The 19,992-nt window shown below is 40.1% G+C and overlaps 1 protein-coding gene across 1 annotated transcript; it reads left to right on the top strand.

Moving 5' to 3' along the window:
• Positions 1-831: 831 nt before the first annotated feature.
• LOC143325211 (pituitary tumor-transforming gene 1 protein-interacting protein) lies at positions 832-19,910 on the top strand. Its single transcript, XM_076738156.1, has 7 exons — positions 832-1,089; positions 1,366-1,412; positions 2,792-2,900; positions 5,360-5,468; positions 6,571-6,636; positions 14,997-15,043; positions 19,433-19,910. Exons 1-7 carry the CDS (start codon positions 975-977, stop codon positions 19,480-19,482), a joined length of 543 nt encoding a protein of 180 aa, XP_076594271.1. The 5' UTR covers positions 832-974; the 3' UTR covers positions 19,483-19,910.
• The last annotated feature ends 82 nt before the right edge of the window (positions 19,911-19,992 follow it).

The following is a 19,992-nucleotide window of genomic DNA, read 5'->3' on the forward strand; positions in this document are numbered from 1 at the left end:
AACTCAAGACACAAAGAGTGATTACTGTCTGAACAGATCACATGTGTTTTCTCTAAAACACAATTTGTTCTCAGTGATTGCAACTAAATAGGTGTAGCCTCCCCCACATTCAGTCAAGTCACACCTGGGTTGATGGGTCTCAAGACTCATTTTCAAAATCAACACAGGCTTTTATTTTTGATCCTAGAGAAGCATTCTCATCCTGTGCCATCTGACAAATTCATCAAAAAAGGGCCATGGAAAAGTTAATTATATTAACTTATTATATCACAATATTAAATTGTGAAAATGTATGAAATAAGTAAACATGAATTTGTACACTAGATTTGCAGTAAAAGGGAAAATCACACACTTTGTATATTATAAGAATTTCCTTCACTTAATTCTTTCCTTTTCTTCAGAAGAAATTACAACTACAACCCACAATATTAAAAACAAGAAGAAGTTCTCAGCTCTCAGCTCTCTCTTTTGAAAAATTCCCTGACATGGGCAATTATATTTACAACCAGTGAATAACTGAAGTGTCTCTACTTACGTATTGTAAAATAATCCCATTGTTATTCCGTATTTTGACAGTTTACAACATAAATCCGAGCGAATGAGTGTACCTCTCCAGATGTAGAACTGTTAAGGCATCTTGCTATGGTGAATAAACTCAGAGGTCAAAGAAAAAAAGTTTACGTTTAGCTGCGTTTCAAAACCTGTTTAAGTGCGCGGGCGGTCATTTGTGTCTATTGCTAACAGCATAACTCCTCCCGCGCGGGCTGTCAACATTTTACCAAACGCGCTAACCCTAAACACCCAGGAAGTGACAGCAGCAGATACACATCCGTGATTGAGTCCAAAGCAAAACAGAGACAGGAGTCGTAAGCGAGAGCAGCGAGCTCAGGAGAAGCAAGCGTGTACTCTCGACGAGCAGACATTTAGTAATATAAGACGTAGTTAAACTTCCCAGCTGTTCTGTGGTTTTAACGATGTCTTTTAAAACCGAGAGCCAAACACTGACGACTTGGGTGTTTCTTTGTGCCGTTGTGCTGACCGTTAGCTTTGTTAGCCATGGAGAATGCCAAACAACAGCACCGCAGACGCGTAAGTTGAATGTTCGTTTGAAAAGCAGTAAAGTTAACGTTACACTCGCTGTTTCGGTTGACAAAGGTAGAGTTTCGTACGGTAGTAAAACATACTTTAATGTCAGTTTATAAATCAATTAGTTACCCTTACTTGTTTGAAATAGTGTTTCAAAAATACGTCACAGTTGAATGTGCCTGGCAGGCTGCTGGTCTTGACCTACTAGCACTGCTATCATGACTGTTTTTTTTCCTTCCGAGTAACATTAGCTACTTTTCTGCTTCTCTCTCTTTTCAGCCTGCTCTGCGCACAAAAACTGTGACACCTGTGTTCCACAAGCAAAGGTGAGGGTGCCGGCAGTCATTTGGGTGCAGTTTCTGAACGACGACACCAGACCTTTGCCCGAAACATTCAAATTGTTGTCATAAATAGTGTTTTTATGGTCCTTTGTTTGGCTGCACAGTCAGCGGCCTACTTTACCTCCCACATGAATAAAGATCTAATCTACTTTAATCACCAGGTTCCTTAAAACAGTGATCCCAAGGGGCAATTAATCCATTTTAACAAAATGTCAGCTTGTAAATACTGCTTATAAGTACTTCTACCATCAAATACTCCACTAAAATGCTGAATTTTCTACAAAGCTGAAGTACTGCTTGTGTGACATTTTTATGCATCTAACTAGTTTACGTGAAGATTTTTCCAGTGATTGATAGAAACGCTATTTCAGTGCGCATGCGCCGATAACCAAATATGACCTCTTTTGTATCGAGTTTGGTATGACGGTTTTTAAATGCAAATGTGAATATAATATATTAGGGCTGCAGCTAAAGAGTATTTTGTTTTATTGTTGATTAATGAATTAGTTGTTTGGTCTAGAAAATGTCTGAAAATGCTGAAAAAGGATCAGTGTTTTCCAAATTCAAAGATGATTTCCTCAAATGTCTTGTTTTTGTCCACAATCCAAAGATGTTCAGTTTACTGCCATAGAGGAGTAAAGAAACAGACGATATTCACACTTAAGAAGCTGGAATCAGAGAATTTTGATCTTTTTTTCTGAAGAAGTTCTCAAACCGACTAAATGATTGTCAAAATAGTTGTCGAATAACTTTATAGTTGACAGTTGATCAGCTGTCAGATACATTCAGGACAATTTTCATGACAATATTTGTTGATCTTCTAGTAAAAGCTTCTAAAATAAGGTTTTGATTTGAGTAATGCTGTGACAAGTTATTATTTTCATTATGGATTAATCCTGTGATTATTTTCCCCATTAACAGTTTGGTATATAAAATATCAGAAAAGTCAAAATGCCTCTTTAAAATGTTTGCTTTTTCTGACCAGCACTCTAAAGTCCAGAGATATTCAGTGTACTATCACATCAAATGCAAGACTGCAGAAATCCTTAGAAATGAAAAGCTGGCACCAGAAAATGTTTGCTGTTGTAGTTTATTTCCCTGCTATTTCTGCCAAGCCCACTCCCTTGGCTGTGGTTTCGCTAGATAGTAGGTAAGGACAGTGGGAATCTTGTTCATCCATACATGCACATCACTAATTAGATAACCAGGCATTTGGTGTTGCTTCTTAAATTACTTACAGATTATTTTATTCTTAATTCAATAAATTGACCAGTTGTTGCAGCTCTAGATTTGTGTATTGAATGGGAGATTTTTAGTGGAACCATGACATGTGGAGGATTGATGTTTGTGTTTTGTCTGCACAGTGTCTGTGGTGCCTTACCACCAACAACTGCACAGAATACCCAGTGAGCTGGTTGCTGCCTCCAGCGTCTGTGTGCAAGTTGTCCCAGGCCCGCTGGGGAGTGTGTTGGAGTGAGTTGATCCGTTTTATTGTGATACATCTACTTTGCTGTTTCATTTGTCACATTACAAGACTGAAATCAATCATCCCACTGGTGTTGTAAACAGGTCGTTCTTGTTCAAAAAGGAAACATGAAAATGGTTCTATTGGATTCCATCAAAGAAGGAAACTGGTGTACAAAAGTCAAGTACTGACTTATTTTGGTAATCATGGTATTGAGTTTCAGAGAAACTCAGTGCGGGGGACAGGAGGGGGACTGATGTAAGGAAGTTGATGTAATGGTTCAGTGCTCTGAAGATGTAGCACTTAGTTTCCATTTTAACATGCAAGAAAGACCGGTGACAAATATAATACATAAACTGCCTCAAATATGTATAGCAATAAGAAAGATGTCCTTAGAAATAAAGACAATGCAACTACAAAGAAGTAACACAACCAATGGGATGTTTTAGCTGAGCGGAGCTGTTTGAAAAGATACTATGTGAGACGAGTCAGCTAAAACTTCCTGTTGCTCTCACTTCATGTTGCTTCACTGTCATTGAAAGACTACGGCTTATGATCTGACATCTCATTCCTGTGTCTCTCTACCTGCTTCCTCATTCTTACAGAAAGTAAAATCAGCGTTTGGCAGGGCGGTCCCCTAATTTTTGAGTATCACCTTAGGGATTTTTATGGCTCCAAATTTTTCAGATGAGGTCATTTTTAAGTATGGTATAAAAAAGAACAACTAAATGAAGCTCAAGCGTATTTCACAAATTTTATCACAGGCTTGAAGCTCAGCTAATTCACGTAGATAAAGACAGAGGAGTAGCCCTCCTTTAACATTTACAACATGAACCATATAATATGTACATGTACGGGAAATAACTATAAATATGCAAGTAAATGAAACGTGAGAATGTGGTAAACAGACCTGCTTGCCCAAATCAGAGAAACTGACGTCATTTGCTGATATTAACTCTGGACAGTTCCCGCAGAATCAGGTCCAAATGTTGTCCAGAGTCATCATTTCAACAGTGTAGTGTAGCACACTTGTCTTTGTCAGACACGTTCTCGCGCTATGGAAATACTCAGTTTGGTTTAGGCCATGAGGAGCAGCTATACTGTGTGCAGCGTCATCAACATACCCACTTGCTCGCTGTTTAGCAGGGTAGCACTGCACACACTGCTACGGAAACAATATTAGCAAATCTACTACTGGTACTGGTGGACATATTTCTACCGCCACACAGTAAATCGTCATACTGCCCAATCCTAATCTGCATTAAGATAACCACAATCTCTGTCTGAAATCACAGCATTTTGTCTTTCATAAGCCATCCCACCCTCCTTCCATTATCATCTGCTGTTTCTTTTTCTTTCTGTTCTATGAATTTCACTTCTTTTTACACTCATCCTAACTTAAGTGGAATGTCCCCAGTAAGGCTCACAGATTCAACTGGGGCTTTTCAGAAAAGAGTAAAATTACAGAGGAAATGGGATAAAGAAAATGTAACCAGGGCTTCAACAAACACGTCATTGTTATTGGCCGTTTGTTGTGTTTTTTTACTGATTAGTCCAGACTCATGTGATAGTGATTGGTGGGCAAAGAGCACAAACCCAAGAGCCTCGAGCATTGAGCAGCATATGACTCGATAACCTGTTCCCTATTTAAAAAACTTGCTAACTGTCAAACTGAAAAGAATGACAGATCCAGGTGTGGAGACAGTAGCAGTAGTGGGGTGAAGGGTTATGGCCAACATTTTAATGTAGTGAATGTGCTCCAACCTTGTTATGCAAAGTTGTGGAAAAGTTGTTAAGGCCACAGTTGGACACCTAATTTCAGGATGAGACTGACCACAAAGTCCTCACTAGCTTCCTAGCTAGTACACTACACAGAAGCAAATGAAATGAACATACATGTACAAACCTTTCATTGTTTTAAAAGCTGTTCAAAAATGTTCAGCTTTCTGTAAAATATCAACAGAGTCACCGCCGTCAGGTTGCTTAGAATGAAAATATCTCTGCTCATACATGGGTTGATAAATTTGAATGCCTTACAGAAGTAGGCAACTGATTTGTATCCTTCGTCTCACTGTGATCATTGCTGCTATTTCAGGTGCTTTGTCACTGACTTGATAAAGAGATTGTATTACTTAAATGTGTCACCAGTCAAAACTGATAAACACTTAAATGCTGCTGGAGTTGTCTCTGGCCTTGGCACAAAGTCCATCACTAAGTCTTGGTGTCATAGTTATGTTTTCACTGGAAATGTGCAGCGCCTAGTTTCGTCAATAGTGTGATGACTTGTAGTGTTGCCAAGCAGTCAGCGGGTGGCACCATTGTCATACAAGATGAGTTTATATTGTCATTTAAGGAAAGGAGGACTGAAAGTGTCAGATTTCAGTTACTATATGATCCTAGAATAAATCTTTTTCTTGTAAAATATTATATGAATATAATATATTATTTTTCTTTTTGTGTGATTCAGTGAACTTTGAAGCCCTGATCATTTCCCTGGCCGTCCTGGGTGGAACCATCCTCATCAGCATCATTGTGTGCTGCTGTTGCTGCTGTTGCTGCAAGAAGCGTCAATCAGGGTAAGGTTGTATGACAAGTCAGTGGCAGTGTGGTGCAAATGGAACATATGTTTTTGAGTTGACAAAGTATCAGAAAGCACTGACAGTGTATATACCTGTAGGCTATGCAAACTAGACTGAGACCAAAAATCATGTGGTAATGATGCAGTCCAGTGAACAGCAAGTCTGATGACAGCCTCAAAAAATAACTGTACGGTAGAGTTAACAACTCTTTGACACTGTCAAAAAAAAAACAGCTGACCATGATGAGATTCATAAAGACAACGTTGAATATGTTTAGGTTGCAACATTTCATTTTAACATTAACATTCTAACATTTGATTGTTTAATCAAAGTAACTCTTAGCTTGTAAAGAAATGAAAGAAAATTACCCAAATCTGTTGTGTTAGCCATCAGAATTCTACCTCTGTGATGTTACTGCTGTGCTCAATTAAAATGAGTTCTTAATTACTGTGGTGAACAACAACTGAGCAGTGAGCTTGTAGAGTTGAGCACCCATTAATCAGGGCTACATTCACTCTTGTAGCTTCATCCTTTTAACTTCCTGTGTGTGTGTGTGGGGGGGGGGGTGCTCTCATTGTGCTGGAGAGAAATGAAAATGTCATGTCAGTCAGTCAACTGCAGACTGGCCTGTCACACACTGACAGTCCTGTGGGTTTAACAGTCTCGTTCATGTCTATCATCTGACAGAAAAAAAGGGATGAGGGGCATGCCTGAAACACAAACACATGAAGTGTCTATTTTACATTTACCTACAGGCAATTTAAGTTTCTCACTTCCTGATTTCTCCACTTCCATTAAATGAGATAATTTCATGATCAAAGGTGTCACACATTGTTTCTCTAGTAAAAGCTTACTTTAACTTTTGAACATCACTTTTCGTTTGTTTCTCAAGCTGCAGAGACAATCCATGAAGCAAATGTAAATCATGCTCTGGAGAATTTGAATCACTGTAACCTATAAGTTGTTACGCTTTGTGAAAAGAATATCCCTCAAGCAATTGAGGCAATTTGTAGGTGTATGCAATTTGTCACATCCAGAGGAGTGTGTTTTTGGTGCTCCCTGGTTCTGATACTCTGTTCATGCCTCCTTATGTCTTAAGGCCTGACAGAGATGAGGAGAGATTTGCCAGGAAGAGAGAGGAGATCAGACAGCGTGCTGAGGAACGGTAAGAACTTCACCCCAGGCTCAAGTGAAAGTGGGTTTAAGCTGCTGGAAAAAAAATAGAACTGTGTGTATTTGAACAGCAGCTTCACATGGCAGTAATTTCTCTGCATTTTAAAACTCTTTGAGTGAAACTAATATTATTATATGGTTTCATTGTCATGACTAGTATGACGTTACTCGTAGCCTCTGGTTCAAATGAAAACCACAAGATGCAAACGTTGTCGTGCTGGGAGATATGATTGAAATTCTTCTCACAATATCAGAAGGATGTTTTTTCTGAGATCTATATAAATTACGATACAGTAAATGTGAGCTAAATCACATATATAATATTGTGTACACTCAAATGATGCCCTCTTACTGTCCGTCACTAAAATGCACTTTAATGGGAAAACGGGCCTTTATGCTCTCTGTCCCTGCAGCAGGGAACCACTTGCAGAGAGATCTGCAGCCTTATAGACTCATCCTAATTAGGGCATTTACAAATGTAGTGAAGGCTTTGGTGGCAAATTCAGTTGGAATTTTTAATTGCATCCCTAGCTAGATCCTCTTCCTCCTGTCTGTCTTAGGCATATGATTCTGTAAGTTGATACTGTCTCTTTTGTTCTGTGTGTTTTTAATTTTTATGTATATGCTTGTCTAAACACTGTGATGCTTCCAGGTCTCCCTTGAAAAGGAGATTTTTTTTTTTTTTGTTTTATCTCAGTGGGACTCACCTGGTGGAATAGAAAAAAACTTTTATTTATTACTCCACAAAATTCTTCACTTCAGTAACTCATTTAGTTTGGTTTTAATTATAAATTTGATTTGGACAACAGAAATTTGTATAACACGATGTGATGATATCATTAAAATATAATGACACTTAAGAAACAATACTATTGAATTGTTGCCCAGCTCTGGAACATAGATGTAGTTAATTACAGTTTTCTAATGTATTGTTCTTCAATTAAAACAAGAGAGAGGAGCTCCTACCACTGCTTTAAAATTCTCTAAATATATTTTAATTATTGAAAATATATAGATTCATTCACATCTGGATCCAGATGTTTATCATAATACGTATAGTGATTTTTGGAGAGTGTCTAAACCCTGGGAATATCAAAGTATTGAAAGGGGCTTAGTAATGGCCACTTGAAGAAGCATTATTCCTGTAGCACCATCTCATCCCATTTAGCAGGCTGTGTGCAAGGGGATGTGTTACCTGAATTTGGTTTCACTTGGACATGTCTGTCATGCCTAAACCAAAAAAAGGAAACCGTCCATATATTTAGCACATTTGGTAGAGAGTGACAGAAATTTCTAGGATGGTGTAAATATGTTCAAATATCACTGGGCGATATGGCTGAAAACTGTATCACGACATAAGTGTTTTATATCGGTCGATATTGATAATAATATTCTTTAGGACCTATTTAAAATAAGGACCAGGAGAAAAATACATTAAATTTAAACATTTTTATTTTAAATTTAACCTTCCTCTGATTATAATCCCCTCAGCTATCAAGGCAGAAAGAAAAGGAAATGTCAACACAACAATGGAAAACACTCAAATAATAAATATAAATAAAAGTCTAAAATCACAATGAACACTTAACAATTAAGGTGCAAAAATGAAGAATACGTTACAAATAAGTGTAATAAAATAGTGCAAAGTGTAAAAATGTAAACATAGAGAAACCTGAGAACAAAGTGAGAGAATAAAGTGTTTTAAAATATGTGCAGTGTTTTGTAAACATAGCAGAAATTAAAATAAAACTGAGGTAGACTTTACATCAGTAACATAAAAAACAAAGCTGATACAGTACAGTTCTCTTCAAGTTATTCTTACTCTAAACATACTTGAACAATTCAAGTATATTTTCACTCCAGGTTTTGTGCTAGGAACACCAGCTTGTTGACCTTTGGTTTTAAAGCTGCCTTGGTGCATGTAACAATATTACCCCCAGTACTAAAAATTCTTTCTGAGGAGGTACTGGGATGCACAAGTACTTTTTCGCAAGCTGAGACAGTCGCGGGGTTATGTTCATGTAGCCTCCACCAATGCAGGCATTTAGACTCACTGTCTGCATCAGGGCACATCAGGTACCTTTCCAGCTCACTCTCCACTTTTTGTTTTTCAGTGAGAGGCAAGGCATCCTCTTCTTGACACTGTTTTATGAAGTAGCTCCCCAATGACTTCCGTTGCTTCTTCATGCCCAGTGGCAGAGGTGGTCCACTGGCTGCTCCCCCTTCTTCACCTTGGTCAGCTGCTCCCTCAGAAGGCCCTGCCTGTGACTGGCCTTGGTCTTCATCCATGATCTCAGACACTGCTCTCATTTTAATGGCCCCTACCTTCTCTGGTCTGATGTACTGGGTTTGAACCTAGGGTCCACAAAGGTAGCCATGTCAAGGAGATCATCTGTGTCAGGGCCAGCATATTTCTCATCGAAGTAGGCCATAATTTTTGTCTTCAGCTCTTTTGTGAGCTGAGTGTCTCCCTCGTTGACTTTCAGCAAATTGGTACGGAAAAGGTGGAGCACAGGCTTCACGTACAATACTGTCACATATGACTCCCCAGAAAGAGTCTGTAAACTCCAGGAGAGGAGTTACGGCCGCATTCATTGACTCAAGGACGTCAATATCCTGCCATGTTTGGATCAGGTGCCTGTTGTTTTTGTCAGAAGACAGAACTTCAGTGATGGCCTTTTGTTGCTCAAGGACCCTTGCCACCATCTTCTGTCTTGAGCCCCACCTGGTTAGTGACTCTGTGACCACCTGGTGTGTGGGAAGATTGAGACGTTGCTGTGCTTTAGCGAGCACACTCTTTTTCTTCCACGAACAAGAAAAGATAGAGACCACTTTCTTGCACACGCCTACGGCCCTGTCCACTCTTTTATCCTTTCCTGCGGCACCTGCAGAACGCCAGTGTAAATAACTGATAATAGATCAGGATAAGTCATGTGAGTGTGTAAAGCTGCTTTCATAGATAATAATAGTAATAATATTTATTATTATCATTATTATTATTATTATTATTATTATTATTATTATTATTATTATTGGAATCAACATGGATGACGAGCATTAAAATGACAATGCTACTCACCAATAGCAAAGTGCAAACGATGGCCAAAACACTGCAGCCATGTCCAGTCGTTCAGTGAACTTGCTTTCACTACATTTGCCCCGCTGTCGGTGGTGATGCACACCATTTTGTCTTCAATCAGAGTCCAAGACAACAGTGCCTCCTTCAAGCCTTCTGCTATCACTTCTCCTGTGTGGTCGTCGGAGAAATATGCGGTCTCAGGGCACCTGGGTTTCAAAACCCATTCATGGTTAATCAAATGAATGGTCAAGCTAATGTATGGCTCAGAAGTATGGCTTGACCCCAGGTCAGAAGTTGTTGCAAAGTACTTGGCTGACAATATTTCTTGCTGCACAGATTCTCTGCACATCAAGTGCAGCTTGGGAATGGCAGTCTTTCGGCCAGGTATGACATAGCATGGGTCAAGCATGTGTAAGAGATTTTTAAAACCTGGCTTCTCCACAGTGCTCAGTGGAAGCATGTCTTTAGTTGTATGATATGCTACTGCCTCCGTTATGTCTTTGTACCTTTTAGATGATTTGTCATAAGGCACTGAAGCAGAGTACCTCTTCATGGTGGTCTGCTGCTTGTGCAGTGGTGCTGCGGTTGCAGATGTTGTTGGACGTTGGTGAATACGGCTGTGCTCCAAAAGGTGAGCACAGCTAAGGTGGTAAAACAAGTTTGTGGTATTACCGGTCTTGGTGGGGATGACGGTCTTGCATAATTTACAGACCACATTGGTCTGACTACGGTCCGACTTATAAAATCTAAAAACGGTCATACTGGCGAGCTGACTTTCCCTGTTTTATCGACAATTTCTTAGCTCACTGCAGCGCTCATTTTCTGTTTCTCATCTCACTCCACGCGAAGGATCAAACACTAGACAACAAGATGGCGCAACCAAACTTGATACTGTTACATGATTGGTTATTAGCATGTTACTCCCACTGATCAGTGATTGCTCCCTACGTTGCTAGGTTACCAGAGAGCGAGTGCCTTTGTTCATGCAACCAACCTTGCTTTGCAACTTCTGGTTTCTTCTGACGAAGAAAAAAATTATCGAATGTTTTATCGAATGCATTTTTTATTGATATTGATTACATGTCTATCGCATATCGTTATTCTTTTATGGCCTAGTCCTACTACCTACTTTACCTCAGAGAAAGAGAGGAAGCATAAATTGTTATAGAAATGATGGTGTCATCTGCACCAAAAATTCATCCTTTGGGGTGCCCCTTTAGTCTAGAATCTAAGACTCTGACCAGGGGCTGCAACGTCCCTGAGGCGACTCCAGATAGGGATCTTCGCTTCATCATTCTCCCCCTCCTTTCCTGTCAACTCTCTACTATTTATTAAAGTCTTAAAATTTCTCTAAGAAGCAATTTTGGCTCGTGGCTTTTGACTAAATTTCATTGAAATCTTGGTGGTCTTTCAGAAGGGGTTTTTCAGATATCCTGCAAACTATCTGATAGACAGAAAAACAGGGTCAAATACATAACCTCCTTGGTTGAATTAATAGCAGTACTAATACTATGTGTTATTTTCATATTAAAAGTTCTGTTACAATCAAACTAACTCTGTCATCACATCAGGTTGAATGGCACAAACCAAAAAAAGATAATGAATGAATAAGAAGATAAGATCTGATCCTATTCTTTCAACAAGTTGGATGTTTTGGCCTCTTGGATATCCCAGCAGGACCTACAGGGGATTTTCCTGCAATGGAATAGCTTATAGTCCCCAACAAAAGGCCTCGTTGTATGTTTGGGATTCAAGCAACTGGTGTGTGTGTGCAGCCCCAACAAGTCCATGTCCCAGAGGAGGAGCTCAGTGTTCCTCTACTCACATCCCAAAACACCAATTGGATTGTCAAGGCCGAGCAGCTGCTCTTTGGTAATGTGGTCATAAATAGAGTGAGCTACATCCTGTGGAGTACCATGCACTGTCAAAGAAACAGTGTGTTAGTCACTTAATCATACAGCAGTGTGTTGTAGCAGTCAGTAGACCTGGAAGCCTTCCTCTTCCTGTGCTCCATAAATGTTTCAGCCTCATCGTTCTATTTAGTGCCTGTGTTCCCAGTGCCTTCATCCTCCAAGGATGGCTGGGTGATGTGTTGGTAAGCGAGGCAGTCGTGCAGAAAGATAGTCAGTAACTGTGGTTTATCATCGTCACAGTGCTGGGAACACGAGAGCTGTGGTTCTTTGTGTGTGTGTATGTGTGAGTGAGTGAGTGTGTGAGTTGAACTATCCAACCTCTATGAGCTTTTCTCTCATGTGCCAAAGAATCTAGTCAGGGTTTCCTGCAGCGAGCATGATCAAATCTCCGAAGTCAGAGTTAGTGCAGTGACCTACATAGAAGCAGTTCATGTTGTGAACAGGACTTTCAGAATAGATCGGACCCATCATGGCAGAGGGTAGTGCCTCTAGATGCTGCTGCCTTGCCTCTGGACAGCCAGCTCACAGCACTGAACCTTCATCCTCATCTGACTCTGGGGGAATTATTAATTAACGGTCTGTGAGGGATTGACCCATACAACTTTTTGAATGCTAAGTGATATTACTGCTCGGAAAAAACACAGGATTGTTTTTTTTTCTGATATTTTTGTTACAAGTTTGCTTTTGTCAAGGTAGGAAAGCCTTGTGAAACTGTATTTACTCCACTAAAACTCTGATTGAAACCCAAATAATAAAGCTTATTTTCAGTAGCTAGTTGACTTTGCTATAAGGCCTTCTTAAGCTACAGTTATGCTTCTCGGGGCTGCAAACATATATACGGGTGTTGTTTGTACATGATTGTGCCTGTTTCATTTGTACATGTTGAGGGTATACTGTTGATGTCCAATAGGAAGCAGACAAAATGCTACAACTGTGAAACAAATGGGAAAGAACTTGGATTTATCAACATAAATGAACAGTATAATATAGTTATAAGTTATAAGTAAATTCCCAACAGACTGTTAGATCAACCAGTCAGCTTGTCTGACTCAGTCTTGATAGCCTCAGCATCAGAGCACTCATGTTTGTTTATAGTTCCATTAATTCAAATTGAATTCCTCCGCCAAAATGCCACAACCCCAGCAATGCCTCAAGCAGGGATACAAGTTTAATGGCAATAATAATACAGAAGGCCACCAAATTACAGCATGTGACTCTTTTGTATCTGATAATAATAAAATACCAGTCTTATCTGATCCATTTTAGCTGACCTTGAGCTTTCCATTGACTGGATAAATGTGGCCTCTAAACCCAGAACGTCAACTGAACTTTCAGTTGCAGTGCAGTGAACACTCCCTCACCCTATCCTCAAGAATTTTGAGAGGCTCCTCTTTAGCAATGTTATTTTATGTATTATGGTGGCACTGTGTTGGACACCATCTCTGCCTCTCTCATTTTTTCCACTTGGAATTGTGTGTCCTGACACACATATAACTCGTGGACAGGTACCAATGATAATCTTGACTAGCAGAGCCTTAAATGTCTTCTGGAAGTGAAGCTCTCTGTTTCCTTTGTTCTAGTTCAGCATTTCCAGAGATGAGTGCTGGAAAAGATTCCATCCCTTGCTTATCTTGTTTCTGCTTCCCTTTTTTGTGCTTCCCCATTTCACTTGTTGAATGCAGCCATATTTATGTAGAGGGAGTGTGAACATGTCAGTCAATTAGCTTCATACAAGCCAGCGACAGGGCGGGGGGACAGATGGTAGGCAGAGCTCAGCCACCCTCATTGCTCACAGATCACTACCTGGCAATGAAACACTGACGGATTTACACCAGTTCTTTGTGCAGAGATGAAGTGAAGTGACGCCCCTGGAGGTCCAGAGTACAAAACCTCCTCCCATGCTTTTGTGGCTCCTCAGAGAGGCTGAGTGAGGGACTGACGGCAGGCCTGCGGCTCTGTTTGTGTTTGACTGCCAGCTAAACTGTAGCATCAAAGTCTGCAATGAGTCACTTAACGCTCCACAACAAGCCAGCGTTTAAATGCCATCATGAATGCAGACGTGCCTTTTCATACTTGGTTGGCTGTTATGGATGAAGAGATATTGAAAAAAGGTATTTTCCCACAGTTTATTTTTGCATTTTTCACCCTGCATGTTGTTGTGGCTCACATTGACGTTTTGTACAAATGATACAGTAAATAAATGGACTCTGTAGAGCTGGGTGATACAGTATATCAATATGATATTGATAGCATAAAATGAGTCTATACATCAAATGGGAGTTCCTGTAATTTTGTCTTTTCCTGGTCACTGGTGCAGTGCATTATGGAATGAAATCATTTCTCTACATTTTGTATTTTTTTTAAAAGCATAATTAAGTATTTCCTAAATATCATAGCTTCATCAATACAAAGGTATGAAGGGAAAAATAAGTCTGTTGTCCAGGCCTATTGCTATGTGTGTGGGAAAAGTGACCGCTTAAAATGGATACAAAGTCCAGTATGGTGGTCCTGCGAGCAGATTTGTAGTGGAAGCATAGCTTTAGATAGGTAAGAAATGTCATGTTACTGCAGCCTGCAGTTGATGTGTGTGTGACAGGTTATTAAAACCCTCATTTTCACTTCATCATAGCACCCCTTCCTGTGCCAGGGACTGTAAACCTACGTTTAACTTTCATTTCCCTGAGTTTCATTAGACTCTGATCTATCAAGGAGACCAAACCAGAGGTTTGTGACGCTGGGGCAATGGCACATGTTAGCTGTTAGCTGCAACCCTTTTTGCTTTCCCTGGTACGTATTTGGGATATGTGAGCAAAAGGTGTTCCTTGATGTTTACCTGATTTGGTATAACTGGTGTAAATAAGGTTGGGAAAGTGTATACAACAAACTAGATCAGCTGGTATAAATCCACCAGTACGTTCCTGCCAGTCTTTGAGTTAAAATCTGTTTTCACATCTACCATGTTTGACTCGAACAAATTGGTGCATTGTTTGCTAAGTTTGGTTCATTATACCTGCTGCGTCTCGGGCTCTGGTAGGATGTGAAACAAAAGCAGACCAACCACAGAATGGTATAATGGCAGATACAGTTTGAGCAGTAATTCAAAAGCTAAACTGAAAGTCTACCTGCTGACTGTAGACTGTCAAAAAAGTGATCTGAAGAAAGTGTCATCACCAAAACTTTCCACTGAAGAAGTCAGCTGTTGGTCCACATGACTTCATGTGCACACCTCTTGGTTCATTTGTAAAAAGTGATACAGATCAATAGTAAACCACACCAATTCATAAGTTGTCCTCAGGCCTGACCAAATGAACTCAACAACAGGTGTGAAATAACTGTGATCTTTCTTCTGTTTTTTTACAGGAAGGGGGAAAGAAAGGCAAGGCACGATGAGATCCGCAAGAAGTATGGTATGTATGAGTCTGCATCATATTACCATTTATTCAGCCTCTTTAATGATAGTCTGTCCCATCTGTCCCTGAGGTGTATACATCTGCTTTACTTGAGTTGATCAGTAAGTCTCGGCACAGTGCTGGATGTAGACGACCCCTCATTTCTGTTCCGTTCATGTCAGCTTTGTCTCACATGCATGTGAATCAGTTTCAGATTTTCCAGGACAATGTCATTGACTTGTCATTCCCATACCCTGTGCCCGCAATGCATTATTCAACAGTATATGTCTTGTCCTCAAGGTAATTCAGGCCACGTACAGGCTATACTAACTCCTGTCTGCTTAAATCAATTTAAGCATAATTTATCATACACTGGTGTCAAATGGAAGTCCCCTCATGGCTGTGAGCAGGATTGTACAGGTCACTGAAGCAACAGACAAAGAGCAATCTTGTTAGCATAGCTTGTACCATACACTGTATTTGTCTGTGTGGAGCAAAAGTGACATGCTGCAAACCTGGTGCTATGGACAAAATGGGGTGTGATGTAAAGAACCCCAAAAAGTCCATCTTGCTCAGAGGCACAGTGCCATTCATTTAAGTACTGGAGCACACCTGTGACACACACCTGTGTGCATGTGCATGGTTAAGTTGTAGCTCTTTTCAAAGGATGTGTAGCCGCTGTTCCAGTGGTGGCAAGTTTACATACACTGAAAACTGAGACTGACCACACAATCAAATGTTACACTGACTTCATGAGTAGTCATGTTGAGGATACTACTCAGCAGTCAGCCAAATATCTAGCTCAGTAGTATTAGGTGATACTATGGATGTAATTAATATAGCATTAAGCAAATTCTTAATTATTTAATGTACTTAATTGTGCCAAGCAACTGTAGCTGAATTTGCAGCCTGATCTCCTCATGGCATGTCTTCATCGAATATCAGCTGATAGCGGTCAGCAGCCAGTCGATCTGGGCATCCCTACTATTCACCCTTTTAAAGGATCAATCAGGTTAATTACAATTTGTTTCCTTATTTTCATAATTTTGACCATTATGATAACATTGCAATCATCAAGTTAATTCTGAAGGTCTTGGAACATGGCAAGACAAGGCAAGAAACACAGGCAGTTAGATATCAAACAGGTTGTAAACAAGCTAGCAATTTAGCTGGATTATCTAAAGCGCTTTGTGTGGAGGTTAAACTGACAGTGAGCTCACCCATAATGTCAAGAATAATCCCTCACAGGAAAACTGGAGGCATGCACAACTGGCCTTTGTTCTCTCCTCCAAACAAGTCTGGCTCACCCAGGGGGAGTGAGATGGGATGAGATGTGAGCTATCAAGTAAAACCCCTGACTTCAGCATCCAAACCACCAGAATTGACACACTGTAGCACTCGTTAGTGAGGATCATAGACTAAAATGTGTATGGAATGAAATCCCTGCCTTTTAAAAAAAAAAAAAAAAAAAAAAAGAGCAAATAAGACTTCATTTAAAGTATGTATTTAGATTTCTAAACCTGATAATTGTCTGCATGCTTGTGTTTCTTGCCCCATTGCACTTTGACATTGTCATGTTCTCAGAACAATGTTATTGTTACTGATGGGAATTGTGGCCAAAAACCAAACCCAAGTTGTAATTCGTCAGAATTATCTAAATAGTACAAGCTGTACGTGCTGCGACAGAATGAGGCAGCATTCAACATTTGCATTTTAACATTACACAGGACAATGATGGCCAATACAGTGGCAGACTGATCAATCACCTGAAGCCCAGTGTAGACATGGCTGGGGTTGATGTTTTTGAAATGCCCTCTTTCAGAGTTTTGTTAAAGGGGGGATTGCTCATTTTCTACCATTCATGTGGGAACATTTTCAATTGTGTGCAAGGAATTGCTTCCCATTACTTCCCATCCTCATCTGCTGATGTGTCATACAGTTCCCTTGCAGCATTAGTGAAGTTAGATGTCAGGTTACTTGGTTTTTATGTATGGACAACATGACAGAGTGATGGATGGCGATCCGTTCCTCAGGCCTCCTGCTCTCATTAGTTTACTTCCACGTGGATTGCAGACAAGGCTGCACTTCTTCTGTAAAACACAGTCCAGGGAGCTGCATTACATCCGCTGTGGGAATAAACACTAAGTTGTGTTATTTCCTAAAAGCAGTTGCTCTCAGTTGAGAATGAGAATCATTTAAGATGACTGAGGATTCTCTGAATGAGTGACAGGAGGTTTTCCACCAAAATGATCAGTTGAAATTATCCCAGCGAGGGAGTATGAATTATAATTCCAGTTGTGTAGTTCAGGAGTGAGATGACGCTAACCTGCACCCCTCAGACTGAAAGCAGTGTTATACTTAGTGAGAATTCCTTTTTGTCAAAGTTTCACACAGACAAAAAAGATGCACAGAATGTGAAATGGCTTGCCCACCAGGTTAAAGGAAGAGTTTCCCATTTTGGAAGTGAGATGAGAAGTTTGAATCAATCTCATGTCTTAGTGTTAAAGGCCTCTGAAGACCCCTCTTAACATTTATTGATTTATTGATATTATCCAAGAGCCAGAATCAGACACTGAGTGGGCTGGTCTTTCAGAAAAAAGAATGTTTTCACTTTCACTCTGGACATACTAGAAAATGCTCAATACAAAACCCACAGTTCAACTAGCAACGAATGAGTCCTTATCTCAACAAAAAACTCTTTTGGAATCCCAGGAAGCAAACAAAAATACTCTGTTGGCCAACAGAAATAAACCCAAATGAATTTTTCTCTAACTCACTCATTTAAAATATATTAAGGCTTAGATTTATGTGTAATTATGGGCATGGCCTCTTGAGTGACAGCTGTCTACTAGGTTTCAGCTACCAGGTTTAATTCGGCCTGTTCAGCTCCACCCATGCTCCACTTCTGCCCAATTTTGAAATGGCTGGGAGTTTGGCGGAGTCAGGCACTGCCAGATGGTGACAGCCGGAGCCTCTGGTACTGGGCTCGACAATTGCTCTTTAGAAACCTATGGGTGACATCATGGAGACTTCATCCATTTTTATACAGTTTAACGTTGGCAAGCTAATCTACCATCTAATCTCAGGATGGACTGGGCTGCTGAGTGATGTCAGATGCATGCATTTTTCCAATTCACTGATATTCTGTGGGCCAGACAGGGCTGGCGGGCTGCCACTTGACAATCCTTGATAGGCTGGGTCTGGATTGACTTGCCACTCGGTCTGGATGCGGACTTTGAGAAGGCCTGGTACAACCTCTCTATTCTTGAAAGTAGGAGAAAAGGGTTGCACACACTGGCTCCATCAACATTTCTCCTTTAGAATGATGTTTCAGCCCACAAACCTTCAACAATCATACAGTCAAACTATCTGACCTCTCCATGCTAACGTCTCGTGGTCTTAAAGTTTGCGTCAGCAAAATGAATTTGTTGGAGGAAGCCTGTATCTCATGACCAGTTGATAGTTTAGAAATCCTCAAATTCCCCTTGCTGCAGTTGTTAGTCCTTCAGCCCAGCTGTTGTTTTGTCAGCAGTATTTATGGTTTTATAGTTATTCATCATATGCCTCTACTGACATGGACTGACAAATAATATATACACACACGTCGATGACTTGACATATTGAACTGTGTTTCTGTTTCAGACAGCTTTGAGTTTGTTGTTAACATACCATAGCTCAGGGAAAAAAACACTCCATGAATCACTTTATTTGTCTTCCAACAAAAGTACACATTCCTCTTTTAGTATATGAGCAACATTGATAATAAATGTCTTTCTACTGGATATGGCAAGTCTGACAAAATGCACAGAGTAATGTCAACAGGGTTATCTCGGCTTGGGTCAAAGCGCGCATTAAACATGAGGCGTGGCATTTGAAAGATGTGGGCGAGGTTCTAATGAAAGACACAATGAGTTGCATTCTGGGGTCGACTGTTTGTGAGGCTTGATCCAACGAAAAGTCAGGACATCATGACCTCTACTAATGTCATTTAAAATTGTTTGCTAGTTTGTTTTTTGATTCTCGTGTCTCGCAAGTCTCTCAATATCTTTGAACTGCAAAAGTACATTACTGTAGGAGCAGTACTGTATGTGGTGTAGTATTACAAAAATGTGATTCATTCTGGGAAGTGAAGAAAGAAGGAAAAAGTGGACAGATTGAGGAAGAGGTTAAAGTGGGTAAATTCAGCCATGCGCTGAACATCCAATTTCAACAATGTAAGAATTTCTTGGGTGGATTTTCATTTAATTGTGTATGTCCTTGGACTAATGTGTACATGTGAGAACCCGTACCTCAGAGATCCATGGGAAAGTAGGAAATCTAAGCAGAAGAACGGAGCACATCATGTTCCCTGATCTGCCATGAGCTTTTGTGTTTTCATTTCGTGTCCACTTTCTCTTCCCTGTGCAGGTCTGATCGGTGACACGGACCACCCATACAGCAGGTTTGAGAACGAGTAACGCAGCTGCACTGGAGGAGTTCCACAGGCAGCACGTTGAGCTGTTCTTCAGTTTTAGCTTGGACTGACGCCCGCTTCTCACACAAGCCACAGTACTGCAGAATGATCCAATTCAGACAAAAATGACCATATCACACCTTTCAAACAGATTTAAAAACAAAAAATCTCATTTTCTTGCCTTCTAACTTCTTATTTTTGACAGGGCTGTATGTAGGTTGGATGTTGAAGCTTGTCTTAAAACTTCCTGCAAAAAGAACAAGAGGAACTTTCATCTTCTGAAATTTCATTATGAGTTGTCTCTTTTTAAATATTGTAGTTTCATATCAGTCTTTGCACTTTGTACATACAGTATTGATTTATGAAATCCAAAATAATGTTCGTAGCTACTGCATTTGTGTTCTGACACATGAATAAAAATCATCTCTTTTAACAATGAGGTTTTGTTCATTTGTACTGCAGATTGTTTTCCAGGTACCTCCAGGGTTTTGAAAGGTTTGGTATCTTTTCAGGG

Source organism: Chaetodon auriga, chromosome 8, assembly GCF_051107435.1.
Source record: "Chaetodon auriga isolate fChaAug3 chromosome 8, fChaAug3.hap1, whole genome shotgun sequence".
NCBI lineage: Eukaryota > Metazoa > Chordata > Actinopteri > Chaetodontiformes > Chaetodontidae > Chaetodon > Chaetodon auriga.

Coding starts and splice junctions, on each gene's coding strand:
- LOC143325211 (XM_076738156.1), top strand. CDS start 975: ATGTCTTTTAAAACCGAGAGCCAAACACTGACGACTTGGGTGTTTCTT. Junction 2,901..5,359: donor CCGCTGGGGAGTGTGTTGGA/GTGAGTTGATCC, acceptor TGTGTGATTCAG/TGAACTTTGAAGCCCTGATC. Junction 6,637..14,996: donor AGACAGCGTGCTGAGGAACG/GTAAGAACTTCA, acceptor GTTTTTTTACAG/GAAGGGGGAAAGAAAGGCAA.